This window comes from Solenopsis invicta, chromosome 1 (assembly GCF_016802725.1).
Source record: "Solenopsis invicta isolate M01_SB chromosome 1, UNIL_Sinv_3.0, whole genome shotgun sequence".
Lineage (NCBI taxonomy): Eukaryota > Metazoa > Arthropoda > Insecta > Hymenoptera > Formicidae > Solenopsis > Solenopsis invicta.
Genome location: NC_052664.1, coordinates 22,601,743 through 22,616,891, shown reverse-complemented (window position 1 = coordinate 22,616,891; position 15,149 = coordinate 22,601,743). Strand labels below are relative to the sequence as shown.

At 44.4% G+C, this 15,149-nt stretch overlaps 2 protein-coding genes across 2 annotated transcripts in view; one reads left to right on the top strand and one right to left on the bottom strand.

Annotated features, from left to right (window-relative positions):
• Positions 1 to 15,149, bottom strand: part of LOC105203739 (zinc finger protein 395) — a 95,688-nt gene that overhangs the window by 33,374 nt on the left and 47,165 nt on the right. Inside the window, exons 3-5 of the mRNA XM_011172622.3 lie at positions 6,142 to 6,353; positions 5,505 to 5,812; positions 2,885 to 2,956 (exon numbers count right to left, since the gene is read on the bottom strand). Of these exons, the coding sequence (XP_011170924.1) occupies positions 2,885 to 2,956; positions 5,505 to 5,812; positions 6,142 to 6,353 (592 nt within the window). The remainder of the gene's footprint in view (positions 1 to 2,884; positions 2,957 to 5,504; positions 5,813 to 6,141; positions 6,354 to 15,149) is intronic.
• Positions 10,247 to 15,149, top strand: part of LOC105203738 (leucine-rich repeat-containing protein 52) — a 61,709-nt gene continuing 56,806 nt past the window's right edge. The window contains exon 1 of the mRNA XM_026131329.2: positions 10,247 to 11,092. Within this exon, the coding sequence (XP_025987114.1) occupies positions 11,090 to 11,092 (3 nt within the window). The 5' untranslated portion in view covers positions 10,247 to 11,089. The remainder of the gene's footprint in view (positions 11,093 to 15,149) is intronic.

Sequence of the window (15,149 nt, the reverse complement as noted above, 5' to 3'; positions counted from 1 at the left end):
GTGATCTCATGTCTGTGACGTTCGATCGAGGCGTTACGGAGGCCACAGGCACGTGACGGAGACAAAGGAAATCTCCACCGGGACAAAATGCACTCGATACACTCCCGTCGATACACTCGACTACGGCACTGCGCACGTGGATGCGCGTATGTGCACGCGTGCGCGCGTGCGTCGAATACGCGGGTGGAGGACAAGCATCCAGGAGGAGGGGAAGGGCAAGGAGGAAGCATAGTACTCTGTCGCACTCGTTGCACAATGCAATACACTCTGCTGGAACTTCCTGACCGTCCCTCCTTCGTATTCCTTCTTTCTCTTTTTCTTTCTCTCTTTCTGTCTATCTGTCCTCTCCCTCTCCTTTCTCGCCTGACGGTATCGCCGTTCATGGATGCCGCGATATGGGAACGGTGGCATCGTCTCTCTCTCCTATCTCGATCGAGTGACCTTTCTCGCGATGACGAGCACTAGGCGATGAGAGAATCTAGGGAACGACGCCGACGACCTTGGTTGTCGTGTTCGCGGAGATATCACTAAGCCGGTCAATTAGGTCAGGTGCGCCGATATGTGCGAGACGCAGGTAGGGTGGCCATCTTTCTCTCGGGTGTGACCGGGACAATGGGGTAAAAGAAACTGGGACGTTCCCTAGTTTTGGAAGAGCGGACGAAACATTCACGTACTTATTTCAACTTCTCTTATCAAGATTGCTCCACGTAGTTATTTTTTTTTTACTTACTTTTACACTGAACGTGTCACATAAGCGTTGGTAATGATCTCATGTTCCGTTAGGAATTTTGAAATTTTAATAAGACAAGGCGACGAATACGTCACATCTGGTTCTCTAATCATACATTGAAATGCCGAAACTAGAGGAAGTGGAACAATCTAGAAATCATAAAAGAAAAAAAGATGAGAAAGAAAAGTTTCGAGAACTTTGTCCATGGACGGTGTTCAGAAAAGGGGACGCGTCCATGGAAACCTGGTTATTCCAAGTTACATAGATATTTGCGAGTGAAAGTCGAAACATTGGCTCTCGTAAATTACATCGGCGGTCCTGACCGATGCGCAACGATCACTGTATCGCGCATGACGCGCATATTTTCGTTTGACGACATCATTAATGCCGATTGAATTGAGATGAATGACTTTAAACGGTCGCTGCTCGCGATCACCGGTGAAAGTAGGAATCTTCGGTATAAACTAGGTTACGAATAATATTGATCCGAGAGGAGGTGAAGGTGGAGGAGGAGAAGGAGGTGGCGGCGATGGTGGTGGTGGACGTGGTGGTGGTGGTGGCGGCGGCGATGATGGTGGTGATAGTGGTAGATTCGAGTCGCGTCTACACGCGGAGACCACTTGCTCCGTCAACGATTCTGCGCTTTTCGATAACGAGTCTTCCCCGTGAATCGCACCCGCAATTTGCGCACGACGTCGATCTTCTGTCACAGACGCTTCCCATTTCAACCGGAGACTTCCCCGACTCCAGATGTCGATAGGTTGCCTCACTCCGAGATAATTTGGAGGAAAAAAATAACTGTTGTTGCGATGGGCATGCGAGATTACTTATCTCAGCACGGTGTTACGATTCAGATAACGGACAGTAACAACAAAGTGTCTCGAATGCAAATTGCACTGCGGGATGCTTTCCGCTGGCTGCGCTTTTGATGTTAATGTTAAAAGAATTAAATGTTAATAGTAGTTTAACTCTAGAGAGAAAGCATATAAAAGATAAGAATATGGAGGGATTAATTCTAGAATTATCTAAAAGAGATTCGGATCTAATGCGCAAAAAAGTTTGTCTATTTTTGGGAATTTTATTTAAAAAAATTGCTACACATTTCTACATTTTTATATGTCTAGTACATATTATTAGGAAATGTCCATAAATTTTAATAATTTGGCTCAATACTTTTGCGTTATATAAATTTAAACACATTTTTCAAATCGGCTGACACGATTTCTCAGAAACTATTAACGCTATCGTCTTCAACTTTTGCGTATATGTAAAATACGTGTCTTGTTTATTGCCCGAACTAGGATTATTACAAACATAAATAAGCGTCGGAAATGGTCGGTAATATTCCCTGTGGAATTTTGAAATGTTAATGAGACATGGCAACAAACACATCACATCTCTGGCTCTTTAATCATATTCATCAATATCGACACTGTTTAGATTGCTTTCGAATTGAAAGCTATGTATAAATTGTATGGATTTTTACTTTGTTAATTATTTAAGTAGATTATATTTTATCAGTCTTAATAAACTACAATGTTCAGTTTCCAAAAGATAAGGTGTCTCTTCAGGAGACTTATGTAGATATTGGATTTTCCTCTACGTAAAAGTTGAAGTTGATAGCTTCAATAGTTTCTGAGGAATCGTGTCAATCTACTTGAAAAGTGTATTTGTTTTTACGTAATACAAAAAAGACCAATAAACATTTAGCCATACAAAAATTTGTAGATATTTATTAAATATGTACAAGTGTAGCTGTGTAAAAGCGCAGAATATATGTGCAGCAGTATTTTTTTAAAGGATTCCTAAAGATAGGCTACTTTTTCGCGCTCTAGACTAAAGTACATTCTTAAAAAATGGAAAGTATACTTTGCACTCATCTATTATTAAAACAAATATACAAAGACTAGGTGATAATATATCTATCAAAGCGAGTCTTTTCTTACAAGTTTATGATAGTTAAAAAACTTTCAAAAGAAATGTGACTCGACGTTATACACGCAAAGTATCCAACCACTCCTACCAATATCTACGCGAAAATAACCCGACACTGCTTACTAGGGTTAAAAAGGAGTCTCGCCTGCAATTTCGCATCTGCGAGAGCTCCGGAGCGTGCGAGTGTCCAATTACGCGGAGAGCGGAAATCGAGCTTACCTGTTCGCTTTCGAAAGTCGCGCAAGCGCCTGGCTCCGTCTCGATTGGGTCCTGGTTGACTTTCGCTCGAATCTGAAAAAGCCATAAAGCAGAGATGCAGGTTTTATTAGCAGAGATGCCAATCCGGCCGGTTAATTAAGAGGCCACGTTCATCTTAGCGGCTATTTCGAGAGCGGAACGCCGCCGACCGCCTTGCCGTCGTCGTCGTCGTCGTCGTTGTCGTCGTCGTCACGTGAAGAGCCGCGATTTTCCTTGCAAGCGGCCGAAAGCAGTAAAAGCGCGTGGGACCGCCGCGTACCTAAGATTAGCGCGGGGCGATAATACCTCAAGGTCCGGCTTGTTAGTCGTCTTACGAAATACCAAAAAATCGCCGCGCGCGTGTTTACATCCTTGGCTTGGCTGGCGCGCTTATGTCATCATCATGTGCGCGGGCTGGCACGCATAACGACGACGACGACGACGACGACGACGACGACGACGACGACGACGACGACGACGACGACGACGACGACGACGACGACGACGATGAAGATGAAGATGACTCCTGCCGCCTCTGCAGACCTCTTTCGCCTGCATCTCTGACCGGTCAGGGACGTTGCCGTCACTGCCAGCACGCAACAACTGGCGCGGTTTAAATCCACAAGATAATCGAACCACCGCACCGGCCTTCTCTCTCACGCCTATTTTCAACAGTATGCAAAATATCCTTTTCGCGTTGCTCTGCATGTTCACTCGGTTCAAGGAAATCATTTGGCTCAAATGAACTAATCTGAGACTTGCAGAGGATATTACCGTGAAAAATCTCGAAAATAAAGGGCGATGTGAAAAAACATATGTTGAAAATAATTTACGGAATTTAACAATGATTGAAATTAGTCTGAAATATATAGATAACTTCTATTAAACATTTATTATAGTAAAAATGCTATCTCAAAATTAAATTTTATTTTGATTTTTTAAATCGCAAACGCTCTTCAAACGAAAGTCCGTTGGTATGAACCCAATGATGTCAAGTTATGCGTGACGTCTCATTTTCTTCTTGACTCGTTCTCTTTTGCAGTGCGTTACATGAAAATCGATCGTTTCACGTTACGAAACGATCGAAAGCGACTTCGTTTTCACTGACTCACTGACATCCACTCGAAAAGAGAAAACTAGTTCGCGATCATCTCAAAAACTGCGTTCGTACTCGTCAGTGTCGATTAAGTTCCGTCGAGTTCGTCCATTATATTGATCAATCGAAAATGTTATTCGTTGTGTTTCAAATATGAGATGTTCAGTTTGCAAGTGACACCAGATCAATTTCAAAAATAATGCTACAAGCAATGTACTGACAATATAAAAAGAACACTTCAAAGAATCAAAATTTGCGTTTGACGTAATTTGCGTATAAACGGACTTTGAAACCAGTGTAATTTGTGATATTAGTTAAACGTTAATTCAACGAAAATAGCCTCCGATACACCAATTTTCCATTTATGTGCCATTTATATTCGCAATAATACGATGATTGCGGTAAATTATATTCTTCGTCTGGAAATTGAATCTATAAATCGACTTTAAACTCGAATCGAAGTTACAATCGGTTTCCAATCCCGTATGTAAGAAATGCGAGAGAGAACCCCGAGAAACGAACCAGATCTAATCCAGATCGAACGATATATACGCACTGTACAATGTGCAAGGCTCACCCTACTGCCCCACGCCCCAACGTCTTACGCAATAGACTTATCATACTTGCGCGCACGCATTGGCGTTAATTAAGCTACCAAGTACTACTACGGACACGAAAAGAATTAATCACGGAGACGCGGCTTCTCGAAGGCCACTTGATTTTTATCACGGCGAACTTGTATTCTCATCCCGAAGGTCGCTCGGATGCGTGATATTAATGTAAGCTTCACGGAAGTCTTTATGTCACTTATGCAAAGGCGCAAGAAAATGCCTTTTTATCAATACGCGTCAAATCTCACAGCTGCGACTTATACAGGAATTCAACGAGCGGATCCACGTAAAGTTAAATTCGTGATATTTAACTTGGATCAATCGTTCAGATATTGATGGATAATTGCACGAAAATTCTTTGACGCGCATCGCAGAAACACGTCGATTTGCGACGATCGCAACAGTTAGTAAAATTAAATCATAAAAATTCACAAAAATCATTTGTCTTCGTCTAGAGACTTGGCAAGCTGAATTGGGCGCGCGTTGATATAAGAGTGTACATTATTCACGAAGATTAAGGTCAATGAAGACTTTCAAAGATGACGGGCGAGGGCAGTTCGGTGCTAGAAGTAACGCGAACACGCGACTCTGAAAACTAGTTTCAAAGGTCACGATAGCATTTGATAAAGAGGCAGCGGAAGTCATTAATGCTTTACAGCGGTCGCAAGGTAAATAAGCTTTTCGAAGTACACGATGATATGTTAATCGGTTGTAAGGAACGAGGTCGGTAAAAGTTGTCCAACGGATTTCTTCGAAGATGCCAGAAACTTCCTCGTTCCAGCAACCGATTAGCATCCAGCGAATTTGGTGTCGTGGGACAATGCGGATTATCGACATCGTCGCACTACGTCCCGTCGATGAAGGAGGTGAACGAACACCAGAAAAGGTTACTCACCTTTTTGCGTGGGTGTTGCTCTTCGATATAGTCTGGTACTATTCCTTCATCCAACGTAGTCGAGCCCGGGGTGCTGCTCGACGACGAGCCGGACGCGTTGTAGGGGTAGTGTGGCTGATTGTGCGAGGGATGCGAGGTCGCTGGACACGGGGAACTCCTCGTCGGTACACCCTCCTCGCTTAGGGGTGGGCTGGGAGTGCCACTTCGCCAGGAAGCCCCGCTGCTGCTACTGCTATTTGACATACCGCCGACTCCCGGTGAGCCGGCGATCATGCCGCCGCCTCCGCCTCCACGACTCCCCCAGGAACCTGTCACAGATCGAATACCTTCAAAATTCATTTCGACCCAACCAGGTATCGCGGTAAGTTCGAATGAATTTGACGGCTTGCGTTTATACGAATAAATCGAATAAATTACTTTTTTTTTTCTTTGGTATGTGTGTGTGTGTGTGTGTTTCTTAAAAATAGATTGAACTCGCAAGATAAATAGATCAACGTACATGGAATTCTTGTTAGAGATATGAAAACTGATGGCTCAAAGATTACAAGTAAAAAAAAAAAGAATTTACTCTACATATACCTCTGCTTTCAACGACGTATATTGTACTTTATGCGAATGTCAGAAATGAGCGCAGTACCGTAATTGTATTGGCAGTGAAGTGGCGGGGGGTTGTGAGGACTGTGAGGTGAGCACGAGAGCGACATAAGGACCAGGGCGGCAGCGCATTCGTCCATGCAATCACCGCGTTCGTTGGTGCGACAACCCTCACGTCCGCAGAGCACCCTCTCGCCCCAACCGCTGTACGCCCGTTCGGAATCATTGTTCGAGCTTGGCCGTCGTTTCCTGGATCTGAAATATACATTACCACATGTGCTATAGTCTCGTTATGTTATAGCGTATACGCGTACATCCGTACTCTGCACGTACTCTCGCTCATTTAAATTGAACTCTATTACCCTACTTCAAATACGATCTATTCTCGCGACGGCGAATTAAAGAGTTTCCGATTTTATCTCAATTAATCGAGAGGAATATTCCAGACTCTTTCGCGAAACACGTGTGTGTGTGTGTGTGTATTCTGAAAACGGATACCTTGTCTCGGTTCTCGATAATCGTTTTTTCAGCGAAAGCAATTAATTTTCGGAATTTCCGCGTTCCACGAAGAGAAACGTCGATCAGTCGATCTTGGACCGAAGATAATGGGCAACACTTTTGAAACGGTGGCACAACGGTAGGCCTTGCAACAGAGCTACATTGTGGCAAAACAAGGCCCAAAGTAATTTCCTTAAGAGCCCTCGTCGAATAACAGCATAGAAGGTAATCCACGCCGGAGTTACGCGTGGCGTTTCTGGAATTACGTTTTCCTGAAACCGCATAAAATGATACGTTCGCCGTCTCTCCGTTTCACTTCGTCGGAGCACCAAGCGAGATCGCCGTTGTCGTACGGTAACACCCAGTGGCAGGGAACCTATAAGCCGATATAGTAACTTTTCCAGGAAAGACTATAGATTTCCGTGTAAATACTGCACGTGAGCTATGTACCGTTTGTATATAGACGCCCGCACCGCTCGGCATCGTTTCCTCTACGATTACGAGTGCTTTCTCCGACCGGACGAAGTGACCAGATGAAATGTGTGTTGAACGTAAATCAACAGGAGATACAAGTATACAATACGGCACAACCTATTTTGGGTTTAAACAAGTTTATTTAAAAGTTGCACATTGAAAATGGTGTCTTCTCATTTCAATCAAATGATTATAAATATAGTTAACGTAATATCTTACGAAAAACGACCTTTGATAGCATAACACATCCCTTCCTCTTAAAGTTACCGCGATATAGATGCGTCTAGATGCAATAATAAATGAAAGATGAGAAGGATCGTTTTAATTACATAAATATTGAATAAAAAATATATTTTAATAGCAATTTCTTCCTCAAACTCGATGTAACTTTTCTTCAACTTATAACATAGAGTCATTGGAAACTTTGGACAGCCTAACTTTTGCCATTTTGACAAGAATTGCGCATCTTTTCTCTCAAAGATAGCGCATAAATGCATTACATCGCTGCTGATGCAGCTTTCGGGATGATTATTGTGCACTGCTAAGACTAGCGGAGGACTCTTCCGAGGAAGGTGGTGTGGACCCTCTCGAGTTCATGAAGGACAAAAAAACATGAGAGAGAGGGCGCGAAAACGACGACGTAGTCAAGGCCGTCGCCGTCGTCGCTGCCGCTGAGCCAGCCGTTCCACTCCCGGAGCGGTACATCGAGAGTCGAAAGTGAAACATAGAACGCCGGCCGGCATAGAGAATGACGCACGTACCAGCCGGTATTTCGAAAGCAACACCTCCCAAGCACACACTTCTGCACAGCTGTCCCGTTTCCCCCGTGTATCAACCGTTATATGTGTCGCGCCACTTAGAACAGGCGAGAAGGCAGGCGAAGGTTACTCCTTCGAGCTGATGCAGTAACGCCTCGGGTTTCTATCGAGACGACTTTTACGAACCACTTCGAAATCGAAGCCGCTCCTTCTTTATCGAGAATTTTGCCGTGCTAACAATTTTTCTTTCTTTTTTTTCTCGGCGAATGATAGTACGATAAATAAATGACGCCAATTACGTGACGCTCTCTTTGTTTCTGTCCGCTGGGCATTCCAAAAATTTCTCGCAAGCCTTCGCGTTCCCAGTTTTTTTCCACATTCTCCCGGACTCGCGATTCACTCGATACACTTGCACGTCCGTTGCTCGCTAATTGCAAGATTACGATCGCCTTATGATTGCCGCGGAAGCAGCACATTCGAGGAGTTTAATTAGAACGCCGCGAGGGGAAGCGGGTCGAAGTCGTTTACTCTTTTAAGGCGAAGGTATTACCGTTACCCGGTATACGTGAATTACACCGATACGGATTGAGGGATTGAGCTTGGAGATAATCGGCACACGGCGATAATTAAGAAGAACCCGGCACTTCTTGCGCGAAGAAATCCATCGACGCGTAATTCGTTCGGGAGTGCCCGTGGAAAATAAGAAGCAACCGCCGGAAAACGCGTCATTTACCGCTCACTCGGACGAGTTCTATCCATTACTACTCGTCGGATCGGATTTTATCTATCCCCTTAACCCTGCCGCGTTCCGCTTGCGTCCTGTACGCATTCGGCACGCTTGACTGCGAATTATGCCTGTATACGCAGGGACGGAGATTTTTTTTACTTTTCTAGGTGTGGAGTATCTTATGCAAGCGGGAGGTTTTAATCTCTTTTGTTGCATGTGTTGTAGCGTGCAACGTTCATAGAAAAAAAAAAAAAAAAATTAATTTCGAATCAACATTCATTGTTTCATACATAAGCGAGAATATAAAATCTTATATTCTTGCTTATATAATTTAGTTACATGAAGAAAAAAATTTCTGCACGTTAGCAAATTATGTCTGTTTAAGATTATAAATTCTTCCAAGAAGATTTTTTATATTCTTGCTTATATATGAAATAATGAATTGTTGATTTGACACTAATTTTTTTCTCTGTATAGGCACCATAATCAAATACTTTTTTTTATCAAGTCACTTGAATTTTCTTAAAATTTATCAAAAATTAATTTATTTCTTTTAAATACTCCGAATTCTGGATGTGGAAAGCTCCGTAAGAAAGTCTCCGTCCATGCCTGTACGTTTCAATCCCTTAAATCTGGTCTCTTTTTTACCTTCGTGTCGCACGAATACGTTGAAGAGAGATCCGCAGTGTTGTCGTATCCGCAAATTTATAATGTACGAAATCAAACAGATCTGACCTTCTCCAGATTATTGGTTTTGAAGAAGAATATACGTGGGTAAATAGCGCTGAATACTTCCAACGAACTGACATTGAAAATTAGTATGTAAAGTATGCACGCCTACCAGTCGGTTTGTTACAAATACACCGTCATCGTATTATATAATACCAATTATTCACGATATCTCGTAATATCAATTATTAAGCAATAACAACTTCAAAACACAATAGAAAAAAACGTATCTTAATAAATGCATGTAGCTAAATACCGTCCGGAAAAAAGGTTGTATAGATTCTACTCGCCGACACGTGTCCTTGCCTGCAGCCGCGGAACGAGGCGGAAGCTTGTCGATCGCGGTCGCGTTTTGCGCGTGGAATTTTACAACGACGAGGAGAAAAGTAAAATTGGCTCATCACGGTCCCTTTTACTTGTCACTAATTGTAAGTGAACTTTGGAATTACGAATTTACCGAAACGCCCCAAGGTCGACTGGGACCGCAAAATCCTTCGATGTCCGTTTTCGAGTATCGCAAATTGCGTGCGAGCGGCAGAAAAAAAATTAGGTCGTGAGAATTGAGGTTTCGGCCGAGGACCTTTCCTTTCTTTTCCTTCACTCTGATTGTCGCGTTAATGCAACGCCAGTTGACGAGTATACTCGCGTCCATAAGTTAACTACTCTTTACGTTCCGTTGTGTACCAGCTTTACGATGATAAGCTTTACGATGATAAGCACATTTACGCGACTTTTGCCAACAAAAACTTATTTTTCTTCGACAAGAATGTGTTGTAACACGAAGAGCTCGCGAATTGCATTAATAATTAACGTGGGAAACTTCTTATGCTTTAAATAATTTTTGCGTTAGGTCAGTGCAAAATGTTAGTCTTATTTATCAAAGTTGAAAATAAAATTTTAACAAAATCAGAGCAAGATTGTCGTTACGGACTTCAAAATACTTTTTTTCTTTTTTTTACTTAAGAATTGTTTATTCTCCCTTTCAAAAAACTTTGTCTTCCTAATTTTTTTTTTTTTTTTATTTAATGCAAAACTTGTGAACTTTTGATACCAATCTAATAATTTCTTATTTAGGTAGAGAAGTTAGAGAAGAAGAGTAAAGTCACAAAATCTGTAAGTCTGTGTTGCCCTAATTAATTTTTATAAATTTATATGAGTATATTGATAATCTTAAAAAAAAAAGGAGAAGACATTGATTTTTCGATGAAATCAGTTATTCGAATGAATATTGACGGCCGATCTTTGCACAAGCAGAGTCTGAGGTGACCATAAAGCCATTAACGAGGGAACGGCTTCATGGTACGGCGTATCTATCCGCTATGCGGCCACGCTATGCGCCGTCGCGCCGATACGTATCGCACCTTCTGACAAGTCAATCGAGCTCGTTGGAAATCGTAAAGTGGTACACACGCCTGCATAGCCGACGTGTACACGCGGTGCTATTAGCGTCGTGACATAACGTTACGCAACGCGATCAGTTGGAGGACGAGCGCGTGAGTTACGCGTTACACGCAGCGACAGATACATGGCCCAGCCGGTTTATGGGTCGTTAAGCGCACGTCCGCCGATTTCTCTCCTCCTTTTTTCACCGAACGATTGTCTCGGGCGCGGGCTAGAAATTCGAATCGCGAATCGTCGATGTGCCTGCAATAATGCTCGCGTAATGTAACCTAGACGGAAGACTGTTAACGGTCCTTGAACACAAAATGCACAGGCTTGACACAAGACCGCCTAAACCAATAAGCATCCAGTACAAAGCGTTGTCACATTGATTTACGTAAGATGATCATTGTTCCAGCAGTCTCATGGTAAGCTTACGCTAGACTATGCGTTTTACGTATTATAATCCTAACAGTCCTCCGTCTTCCGACAATGAGCACGGTTCATATCCGCGTTCGAGTTAGACTTGCGTGAAAAAATGTCCGCGGAAACTTAACATTAACTTTTATACACAGCTCGGGGCCGGGATTCTGCGATCCGAGAAGTGGCTCCATTCGCTGGCCGCGATTTTTCACGTGGAAAGCGCGATAAAGTTTTCTATGCGCTCTGTCGGTCGGATGGTCGAACAGAGGACGGAGGACCGCGAGGGGACGGCGACGGCGCGCGCCGCGACGTTCGCAACGCGCGAACGGATCGATCCCTCCGGAGCGCACGTTTTCGCGCTCGGAAATGCAGCCCGCGGATCCGGGACGTTATATAGGTCGGGAAGCTTGTTGATCCGTATTCGCGGCGCGGTATCCCCGCCGCGGGGTAACTGGGTCGCTGAATGTTTCAGCGCACGCAAAACTAGGTTACCATCCAACGGTCCGATGGAGCTCGTGCACGTGTACATGAGGGGTCTCTCGTTTGCACCGTTAAGTATCGTCCACATAAGGATTAATGTGGCGCCATTTGCTTGCGACGTGAAGCATTTAGCTCGCGTCTACCTTGTTTGTCCATTCGCGTTTGAGATAGCGTTTGTATTTTCGCATCATGGATCATACTTTAAGTGTGATGTCATATCAGAAAATGCGAGCATGTTGAACCATCTATAATAAAAATAAGAATCTTTATGGATTTTCATCTTTGTCGTGTTGATTTTTTCTTTATTTATTCGTTTAATTTAAAAGACCTTGCTTAAACCAAAAGTGGTGCCTTGTTTTTTCGAAAAACACCAAGGAAAAAGATTCGATCGACGTTCAACGGAATTATTATTACTTTTATTTTATTTTTTTTTTCTTTATGGGAGCAGTTACGTTGCGATATCGTACTCGATGAGGTTGCGATACGACGGTGTAAGATTCATGTGCACGAGTTTCAACGTCACCTCCCGCTCACCCGTGTGCGCAACCTCTCCCCCCGCGGGCGCATAAAGCGGGACCGTGCGAATACCGTGCACGCGACCCAAGATCCGCGCCCTCCTTAAGCCTTCGCGTGCGCAAGAACGGCACCTTCTCGCGGTGGAAAGGTGGTGGCGATGGATCGCGCTCTCCTGAGACCGCCGCCGGGAGCAAGGCCGGCGGGGGCGTGCGGCTCCCTCGGGAGACGCGCGTACGGAACTTGGGTACACGCGTACAGAGGGGGGTGATCCAGTTTCCGGCGATATCCGGGTTACGGAGTCGTACAGCGGGGGTCAGTCGCGTTGGATACGGGAACGCGGCAGCCGGCTGGCCTGTATTGAGCGGCCTGATTTCGCGTCAGGACAACCCGGCCAACCTGATTTCAACTTCGCCGGCCTCACTCGGCGACCCAATTCCCCGCTTTACGTTACGGGAACGCTCGAAGGACTCGGCCCCGTTGCCGACGTCCTTGTGCTAGAAATCCATTTTCTCCCGTAGGATATACGGGAATCGCCATTTCGCTCGTCATCCTTTGCGAAAGCGAAGTCGAGACGTACAGAATTCCATGTTATCGGATTCACGGGACCACGACGCGTTTCTCTGTCTTTTTTCCAAGGAGAGAGAGAATATGTAACGAGTCGGCAGGATCTTTCACTTTTTCTTCATTTTTTATTACTCCTGAAACTCGTAGAATATCGTTCGAACGAAGCTAGGTATACTGACTATCATTGATCTCGAAAATAATCTTCCAGAAACTAGTTATCGATGTGATAATAAAAAACTCAATGTCAAGCGACAATATAAAAATATAAAATGACTGTAACCTTCGAAGTAGAGCGCGGCTAAAGTTGAATAAAATTATAAGCATCTACAGTAATACGTAAAAGTATATGAGCGGTGGGATTGTTCAGTTGTAAATAGAATTTTTTCTAAAATGTCTTTACATGACGTTTTAATTACAATTCGTAATTTGCTTCTCTTTTTTTTTTACTCGCGTCGAGCTCTGTTCCTCGGAACTGATAGAAAGATCTCCAATACCCTTCGCTGCTAATTTGAACAAGAACTACTTTAAGGAGTTTATCATTAAGGAAATGTACTCCGGTGCAAGAGCTATAGGTGAAAGATACTGTTATTGTAAATGTATTGGAGAGTATTTCCTTGTCCCTAAGTAGACTCACTTAGCAGCAAACAAGAGATCGCTTTATCCGCCCCAACGGTCCCTCGTAAGAAAAGTTTCCCCGGACAAGGTCTTCGCATCTTTCATACCACTATGCATACAACGTGTGTTGGTACACGTGTAACGGTTTCATTGTCCCAGATTTGCCATCTAGGCTAGATGCAACCTACCCCTTGACCGAGCGCCGCGTGGGGAAAGGACGGGAGACCTGTGTGTTCCAGAGAAAATTTCCTTCCTTTATTTTTCATCTCTTTCTTCTTCGTGCTCTCCTCTATCGTCTTTTCCATCTCCTTCTTCAACAAGTAGTGACTCGTCGTGATCGCGCAAATGCAAGGTGCCGCGTACACGGTGACACGAAGCGGAGGGAACGAGAACGAGCGGGATGAAAACGAAGCTCGTACCCCTCCCCTCCGTGTACCTGACCCATTTATCCGGTGCGCCGGTAGGTACGTAGCTGTATCGATCGACCTAGATCCGCGGCCCCCCAGTCTGACACACGACCTACAGTTTGTTTGGCCACCTTAACCACCCACCCACCGCCGCATATCACCACCGCCTCGACCCCTCGTGCAACATCCCGTCACAAGACGTCGCGAGACATCGACAACGGGCGACGCCGGGCGACTCTACCTATTCACAAATTTCCTAACTGCGTGAGAGGGACGAACGGGCGAACGGGCGAACGGTGGCAAACCGGAAGCGTGTCGTGCGTCCACGTGTCGTGCGTCCATGGGTGTGACGTCACGATGCGATAGCAAAACGGTGAAATATGAATGAGGGTGCGGTGTGGAAACGGCGTGTAACGCTGATAAGACCGGCACTACACCTTGCTGCTTACACGCTTCGGAATGATCTACGGGGCGTGCATGCGTATGCGTACGCGACGTGTATGTGTGCATGTGTGTGTACCGGTTCCGCCGTGCCACTGCCGTGCCGTCACACGGTGTTCTCAGCTTTAGGATTTATGGAACTTTTTTGGCGAGGGAGAGGGGTATATGTAATGTACCATCACGGTTTACATAATGCGCTCGTACAATCCTCATTTTTCTCTCGTTTCGCACGAGGCCGTTACATGATCAAAATGACATCTGCATGTCGCGCGCTGTGTAGGTCAAGATCGCGCGCGCGCTGGTGCCGGCGTATTTTGTCGCGCGGGACCTTGGCGAGTGTGTGTCTAGGTTGCGGACGGTTACGGACTATCCTCTAATATTTCTATCTTCGGTCTCGCACACCTCTGCGCGAGGTTTGGTTGCTCACGGTGAACATCGTTGGCCTAGGTCAAGTTCCTGTTATGGAAGCGAAGATTTAGCACGTTTTGGATTGAGTAACAGAACATTCGTATGTGTACTCGGCTTGAACGGCGCGCGAAACCTTCCTCGCTTTGCAAAATGCTTCCTCTGTCCGCGTCTCGACACCTTGATGATTATTGTGGGTCATGGAGCAAATAGCTTAGCTCGACTTAGCACAATGTATACAACGTACGAAGCCATACGTGACTCATGCATTTCTTGTTTCTCCTTCAAAACGTTTTCAGATAATCATGTGCGTTCGCGCGACCGAACATTTGGTATATTTGATCAAGTAATTATCATTATTTTTCAGCATTTAGTAAATATTAACATTTAACGTTAATGCAAAATAGAATTTAAGAATGACGTTATTATCCTGACACGCATAGAAGAATCAAAGATTTTCAAAGATTCTTGAACAATTAATCTGTAGAAAGTATTTTTTATTATCGCGACGATTGTTGGATTTCGAGAAAAGTGTCATTTATTCGATCTCTTCACTTCCGCAGTCTCCCATTACTATCATTGCCAATATGAAGAGGGAACGAACGGTCTCACAACGAACGGTCTCACGCATGCC